Below are 8,461 nucleotides of genomic sequence, written 5' to 3'. Positions count from 1 at the left end.
ATTTCATATATGCCTTGAGCCTTTTTCAAATGTGATAGCTAGAATGTATGAAAATTCCATATGCAGACTATAAGACAGAAGAAGCACTTGAAAATATAACAGCAAAAATAACTCTAAAAAGTGATATCCAAAAAGGATAATCAGTATTTCACCATTTGATCAGAGAGGTGAAGCTACAGAGATCTTCTCCAGAGTGCAAAGGAGAGGTCAGCTGAGGGGTCAACCTAGGTGTATAGTTTGATGATGGATGTCAGAGTAGTTGCAGAAGAATTGCAGTGGCTATGAGGGGATAGTACAGGATAGATGAGTGCGACATAACATGACAGCAGATCGTCTGGTAGAAGCAGCTACAAACAGCCAGAAGCAAACCAAAATTAGTGTCTCAATTAAAACTGGAGTTTAGCCTTTCCTTTTTAATAAATGAATTTCATTATTTCATGCTGAATGCATTTTGTCTAATGGTGAAAATGACACGTGCTTTAGTTCTCTTCACTCAAGATTACAAATTACTCTCCTAAATTATAACAACTTCATGGCATATGTACTTCAAAGGTTGTAAAACATTTTATGACATCATAAGTTGTTTGCTTTCTTTAGTAATTAAATGTATTGATTTGAGCAGAATTATCTAGTCAGTGATCATGGCTTTTGCTTTTCTTCAAAGGTACTTTGTCAATCCACATGGAAACCCAATGTTCAATACTTGATTCAATTTTCATCTGGACGCCTTTGCAAAATCAGCAAATGATTCCACTCTAGAACTACTTCCTTAAACTGTGTTTGAACTGATCAATTTATACAAAGCTGAGTGAATTAGTTCTACTTCTGCCATAGCTCTTCCTTCTGGATTTTAATGAGGAAAAGTTGTGAAACATTTATAACATCCTGAAGTAATTATAAATCAAGTGGATTATTCATTTCAGTCCAAGTGAAAGGTAACTTATGATTTGTAAAATTAAGAGCTACTTTAATTTCACGGATCCAATTGGAAATGAAGATATAGAAATCGATGTTTAAAAAGATTATAAACATTTAGTGATGTTCCAGTAGTTTATTTAAAATGTAGTTGCTGCTAATATAAATTTACATTCAATTCAGAAGCTTTCAAAAACACCAGTCTGGACACACCAGTACCTTTCATCTGGATGAATAGAAAGAAGCACGTAGGAATGGTTGCTTAGGTCATCTGCTGATTCCAACTCTTTAGATGATTGCCTTCAAATTATTAGCTACTTAGCTACAGCATCATCCAGTTTATGTATTATTCTCCACTGCAACAGATTCAGACTTGAAGTTTCAAAACTTAAATCAAATAAACTCTTACTGCTAACTGACTGCATCATTAAACAATTCTAGCAGCACGTGTAAATTACTGGATTTGTACAGTCTTGATTGCTGCAGTCTTAGTCCTTGTGGTGATGAAGTAACATTTATACAGACATTAGTTAACTTTATTTATAAAGGGCTGCTCCAGGCAACTGTGCAGATGTGTCTTCTCCTGCTATTCGGACCATTTAAAAAGCCAGAAGTCTGTTTGTTTGTCTTTAGTGAATCCAACAAACTTCTAATCCTCTCACTAGCAGGTTGTCTCTGCTTTTTGCTCCTTCCTCCAGAGGACTGTGTGGAAGGATGAAGCAAGGTTGCTAGTCCCCATGGCTTGGTTTTGGACACTGGTTGTTTTAGCCGTTCCTGCTGTAATAGCCACGCGCTCTCTCTTGCTGCAGTCACAAACTTCCCCAGCTGGGTTTGATTGACATTCTTGCTCACATTCAGCGCCTGTTCAAATGGGTTCTGAATGTAAAGTGGAGAGGCTTCAGGTTTATGTTGCTCTTTCCCCTGGAAATGATTACAAGAAGAAAAATAACAATTAATTTACAGCATCTGCAGTATATTAAAAAGTCTAAAAGGGAGAAAACCTAGCATTCACTCAAGGAATTTGTAGCATTGCCTGGTTCTTTTATAAATCCTCAGTTTATTTCTGTCCTGGGTACTGCAGCAGTGTAGTGCAGATGGGAGAAGAAACAGCTAAATCCTGAACTACCAGAAAGCTAAAAGTGTAAATAAAGAAATTAGCTATCTTGAATTTGTACAAGATCCTATACTGATGCAGTTAATGTAAAAAGAGTTAGATTCCTTTTAGCCACCCAGCATTAACATAGGACTCAGAACAGAAAAAAAACTGCTTATCCCAGAGAATGAATGAAGCTGTTTTGCCATGAGTAAGCAAACTTGAGTTTTTCCAGAGATTAACTGATCTGCATCTTTGGAATTCGAAGCTCATTTAAACTTTACAATGTAGGCTTTTGGCATGTTCATTAACTCTGTAAGTGAACTAATAACCCAAGAGATCAGTCCAAATAGTTCAGGAATGATGCAATAGCAACCTTAAAGTAATGTTGACATAGCATTCTTGCACAAACACCCACATATAGTTCCTGTTTTTAAGAATAGTAGGGGCTGTATTTATGCTAATACTACAGTCTAAATGAAAACTACACATGACACTCTAGTTCAAACACCAGTCCATTTAATATATATTTAATTGTGATATTGCAGAATAACTCAAAACACTTCTGATCTCCAGATGAAACATTACACAGAGGTTGCATCTGCCTTCCTTGGAATTAAAAAGATGTTAAAAGATACCTTATTACTTTTCATGAGACATTACTTATGCAAAGCATCGTATTTACCCAAAAAAGCTATTTCACTTCAAAAATAACTGTCCAATTAGCAATTAATTTATCAAAATTCACTTCATAAAGTCAGAAGTCTGATATTTAAATGAATCAAATGCACCAACTGACCAATATAAAAATATCCTAGACTGTATTAATTACTCTTATTCAGGAATCATGGCAACATAGAAAATCAGAGAAGTGGGCCGTTCCACCACTCAATAAGATTATGGTTGATCATGCAACTCTTCTCACTTTTCACCATACCCTTAGCCCCAAGAACTATATCTACCCCTTCTTGAAAACATCAATGCTTTGACGTCCATGGCTTTCTGTAGCAGAGAATTCTCCAGGCTCACTGGTCTCTGGATGATGACATTTCTCCTCATATTAGTCTAAAATAGCCTCCCCCCAGTATCCTGAGACTGTGCCCAGTTAGAAAATATCCTTCCTATGTTTACCTTGTATAATCCAATTAGAATTTGATAGGTTTCTATAACATCCCCTACATTTTTTAAAAACATTCCTGTGATTCAATCTTTATACATACTGCACACTCTACAGTCAGAACATCCTTTCTCAGACAAAGAAGACCAAAACTGCATGCAATATTTCCAAATATGATCTCACCAAGGCCCTGTACAATAACAGCAAAATATCTGCACTCTTGTACTCAAATCCTCTCACTATGAAGGCCAACATTCGGCTTCTTTGTTGCCTGCTGTACCTGAATGTTTACTTTCAGGGACTGTTTTACAAGAACACTAGGCCTCACTGCACTTTCCTTTTTCCCAACCCATCACCATTCATATAATAGATCAGATAAAAATCAAATGGTTGGGATACATTTTAACACTGTGATATGCATTTTTGCATATTTAATGCTATATTTGCTGAATTTATTTGCAATTTCATTGCAAAATGAATATGATAAAATACTTAGACATCTAGGAGCACATGATCGCCCGATTCATCTGTTGGATGTTAAAATTGGCTCTTCAATAGATATTTCACAGAATTAGACCCCAAGTTAACAGATGGGATGTTCTAGCATTTATCGAACTGGTATTCTACAAGCTATATAACAGCTCCTTTATCCCACCAATGTTGAATCCAGCAGAGTTACATTACAAAACAAATGTAACTCGCATTATACCAGCCAACTAAAAGAAGCTTTATTCCAACTTTTCTAAAAATATTTGTTACTGGTGAATTAATATACTGCAACAATGTAAGACTTTGGTATTAAAACAGAGGTGAAGTAGTACTCACAAGCCACTTAATAATGGCTGTGTATAGGTGAAGTCTACTTATCTACAATCTCTTGGAAAAGAATTTCAGGAGTGTGCTTCCATCCCCCCTCTCCCAGTCATCTTGGTTTCCTTTCACTCCACCTGAAACTGCTATTCACTTCTCCTCTGTGCCTTTACTTGTGCTCCAGCCTGAGTGTCAGCACGGTTTCCTTTTGTTAATTCTATGACTCACTGAGAAACAGAGTCACAGCGATAGGGCAGAAGTTTCTGGAATGTGGAATTTCCTATTCCATTACCTTAAAAATGTGTTGGGGAACAGACCCATGCCAATCAAAGCAGCCTTACACAGCCTTTTGACATTCCACAGAGCATTAATTGACAGGAGACAGAGCTTCATTCCTTTGCTCAGATGAAATGCTGCCTCAGACAGCTGGCAGCTGCATTGTTCGGGCAATGCTAGCAGCAGCTAGAATTGGGATCACAAGCAATCCCCAGCTTTTAAATCTGATTTCAGGAATAAACACATACTGGGGAGGGAAATTAAGCTCTGGGGTCGACATAAGTCTACTCACCAAGTCTATGCTGGCTTTCTGTATGTCTCTAATGTAGTGTGCTGTGATGGTTTCCGCTTTGAGAGCAGCCAATAAATGCTACTGTGCTGCACGTAAGGAAAGGGATAAGATTTTTTAAAAACTGAATCCTGCCAGCTACCAGGGAAAGGAACCAGGGCAAAAGATTTTCAATCATCCTGCTGAGCCAAAATCTCAAAATCTACTTTTCAATTACAGAATGAACCCTACTGGTAACAAGTACCATAATGTCTGTAACATTCTTATCTGCTCTGCACGAATAACTCAAGACAGTGACACATACACTGACCTCCGACAACGACAACCACCTTCCTTTGTGCTAGAATCGAGAATGTAGTGCTGGAAAAGCACAACAGGTCAGGCAGCATCCGAGGAGCAGGAGAATCAATGTTTTGGGTATAAGCCCTTCATCAGGAATGTTTTGGCAAATAGGGTTAAGGAGAATCCAAAGAGTTTTTACAAACACATTTAGGACAAAAGGGTAACTAGGGAGAGATTAGGGCCCCTCAAAGATCAGCAAGGTGGCCTTTATGGAGAGCTGCAGGAGATGGGAGTCATACTAAACGAGGATCCTGCATCAGTGCAATTCTGGAGCTCAGACTTCAGTCCTTAACTAGATCTGAAGTCCCTTGAGTTGCAAACACTTGCTTTAGATGTGTGTATCAGCAGGATGTCATCACTAACATTCATATGTTTTTAATGTTAAAGCACAAATTTGTTTGGTTTATTATATACAAGTGGCTCTTCATTTGTTGCCAATTCTAAAACAGATTATGTCAAATGATATTACCTTAATTGTTTTCAACCATTTCTTGCAGCTACTGGTAAATTATTGAGGACCACCCTTAAATCAAAGCAGCACCTGGATGATATTTTAAAGCTAGGACACACAAAAACATAACTACAAACATGACATGATCTGAATAGTCCAAGAATGTTGACAAAGTTTTGATCAGGTGGGTCAAAGGTTATTATTACAAAGCACTGAATTTAGTTTCTTCACACTCAATGCATGATTTGCAAAGCACTGTTTGATTGGCTATGTATTCTGATATAATTCATTCTTACTCAATTTTATTCCTAAAACATCAAACATTTCATTTGTGTATTTAAAGTTTCCAAGTTCAACTTTAAAATTTCATTAATTTGTGCTTAATAATTGTTAAAATGTAACATTTCCAAAAACATTTTGTGTTTAAGAAGAAGTCAAAATGCAAGATGCAAAAGATAAATCATTGGAATGAGTTGCACAATATTAAATGATGTGAGGGCAAAATGTTATTGAAAGGTCTCTCAACAACTGCAGAAGGAAGCTGGGAAAAACTGACTAACTCATTTCGAGATCTGCCCTGTAATCTCAATCACACACCAGTTGCAGTCTGTGGCTTTGGTCACATCTAGCTGGCTGCCTGAAAATACCATCTTCTCAAAAGCATGAACAGTAAATGTTGACCTTGCCAATAAAGCCCACATCCCAAGAATGCATAAAGCTAAGGTTACAAATTTTACTTTTGTAGTTAATTCATTCAAAAGATAACCCAAGTTCAATTTTTCAATTAGGGCTCTCCTTAAAGGTAGTTCTTTGAACATTTGTAAAGTTTAAGTTCTGACTAACACATTACCTTTGAGTTGACCTAACATTCCTAATTTACCTCACTCCCATGATTCATACTGAAACTCCCAATAATAATGCATAAGATGGCCTGAGATCTTGTTTTAGATTTCACGATAACAGACATGTAATGCATGATCAAAACTAGATCACTACTTCACATTAGAAAATAAAAATAAGTCAAAGTTTGCAACATACTAACCTTTCTGATATTGATGGACAGTTGATTGAAAGCAAAATTGCCATAAAATTCAAAGAATTCTTGCAGAAGTTCTTCTGTTGAGAAATCCAAACTTAAAATTATTTAATTTACATACCAGAATTGCAAGTCACTTCATAAAGATATTCCTGTTTAGTTCATCCGTCACTTCCTTATTTTGCATCAACTCTTCAGTCTCACCTTCTATAGGGCCAATGTTTGGTTTGTTAAATCTTCTTGAAGTATTTATAGAAACTCTTATGATCTAGCTTTGTCTTCTCTTTTCCTGTTAGGTTTTGTCAGTCATTCTTTGCAGGTTTTATATTCTGTCCAATATTCTGACCTAGTGGAAAGTGAGGACTGCAGATGCTGGAGATCAGTCGGGTGTGGGGTGCTGGAAAAGCACAGAGGGTCAGACAGCATCTGAGGAGCAGGAGAATTGACGTTTCTAAGCCCTTCATCAGGAATCGATTTTCTGACCTGCCTTCCATTCTTTTAAACGAGAACTAGGAACAGGATTAGGCAATTCACCCCCTTGAGCCTGCTCTGCCATTTAAATTTGATCTCATCTTGGCCTCAACTCCATTTTCCTGCCCACTCTCCATAATGCTTTAATCCATTAATAATTAAAAATCTACCTCTTCCTTAAGTTTACTCCATGTCCGAGCATCCCCCACACTGGGGTAGTGAATTCCACAAATTCACAATCCATTGGAAGCCATTTCTCATCTGCTATGCCCATCCTAAAACTTTGATCATTCATTCTAGATTGCCTCTTGCAAGGATACATCTATATATATCCACTTTGTCAATTCTCTTCAACATTTTCTCTATCTCAATTAGATTTCCTCTCATTCTTGTAAACTCCAAAGAGTACAGGCCGAAACTGTTCCACCTCTCTTCAAAAGATAAATCCCTCATCTCGAATTAATCTGGTGAACCTTCTCTGAACTGCCTCCAGTGCAACTATATAGGGGTGGCATAGTGGTTAGCACTGCTGCCTCACAGCAGCAGGGTCCAAGGTTTGATTCCAGTCTTGGGCAACTGTCTGTGTGGAGTTTGCACGGGTTTTCTCCCATAATCCAAAGATGTGCGGGTCAGGTGAATTGGCCATGCTAAATAGTCCATAGTGTTAGGTGCATTAGTCAGAGGCGGGTGGGTTACTCTTTAGATGGCCAGTATGGACTTGCTGGGCCGAAGGGACTGCTTCCACATTGTTGGGAATCAAATCTAATCTACCTAAACTAATCTAATCCCTCAAGTAAGGGGACCAAAATTGTATGCAACAATCCTGGTATGGTTTCATTAATACCCATATAGTTGTGGCAGCACATGCATACTTTCACATTCCCTAATCCTTTAGCAATAAATACAAAATTCTATTTGCCTTTCTTATTACCTGCACACTAGTTTTCTGTGATTTATGCGTGAGGACACCGAGCTGCCAATGCACTGAAACACTCTTAAGGTTTCTCTCCATTTAGCTAAATTGCCTTTCTATTCTTCTGACCAAATGGATAAGCTTACAAATCCACTTTAAACGTCATCTGCAGAATTTTGGACTACTCATCTAACCTATCTATATCCATTTGTAAATTTCTCAATCCTTCATTGCAATTTATTTTCTCACTTATTTTATGTCTCATCTGCAAATTTGGCTGTAGTAATTTTCATCCCTGTAGAATCATTCGTAAATGTCCTGCGTTCTTCAAGATTCAGCTCACAATCTATGAGATCCTGCAACTTGTACCAGATTGTATTTATGAATTTCTAATTATGCTGTCAGTTCACCCGCTTAGTTTCAAATGTTATGTGCATTTAGATGTAGCATCTTCAGGTTTATTCTTTTACTTGCTTTCTAAATTCTAGTCCTAACTAGAATTAAACAGGCCATGTTAGTTAACTCTTTGATTTACATTCTCTATCCCTTCCTGTCATCATTTCTAGCATTAATAAACATTCCCTTTGGCTATGACTCTACTCTTGGAGTTAACACATCTCTCCCAATTTTAACTCTGCCTCCACAATTCAATTTAACACCGTCCCTTCTTCCCTATCTATATGGCTGGCAAGAACATTGGCTTCAGCACTGATCAGATAGAGATGCTTTCTTTCAATTCTCTCCTGGG

At 37.4% G+C, this 8,461-nt stretch overlaps 1 protein-coding gene across 2 annotated transcripts in view; it reads right to left on the bottom strand.

The window, feature by feature from the left end:
• Positions 1 to 1,031: 1,031 nt before the first annotated feature.
• Positions 1,032 to 8,461, bottom strand: part of mtpap (mitochondrial poly(A) polymerase) — a 43,478-nt gene continuing 36,048 nt past the window's right edge. The window contains exons 8-10 of one of the 2 annotated variants that reach the window (XM_072576049.1): positions 6,336 to 6,409; positions 4,504 to 4,589; positions 1,685 to 1,836 (exon numbers count right to left, since the gene is read on the bottom strand). In XM_072576049.1, the coding sequence (XP_072432150.1) occupies positions 4,509 to 4,589; positions 6,336 to 6,409 (155 nt within the window). In that variant the 3' untranslated portion in view covers positions 1,685 to 1,836; positions 4,504 to 4,508. Of the gene's footprint in view, positions 1,837 to 4,503; positions 4,590 to 6,335; positions 6,410 to 8,461 lie in introns of both variants that reach the window. The other variant, XM_072576047.1, reaches the window with a different exon arrangement.

This window comes from Chiloscyllium punctatum, chromosome 8 (genome assembly GCF_047496795.1).
Source record: "Chiloscyllium punctatum isolate Juve2018m chromosome 8, sChiPun1.3, whole genome shotgun sequence".
NCBI classification, from domain to species: domain Eukaryota; kingdom Metazoa; phylum Chordata; class Chondrichthyes; order Orectolobiformes; family Hemiscylliidae; genus Chiloscyllium; species Chiloscyllium punctatum.
This window is presented reverse-complemented; position numbering and strand designations above follow the sequence as displayed.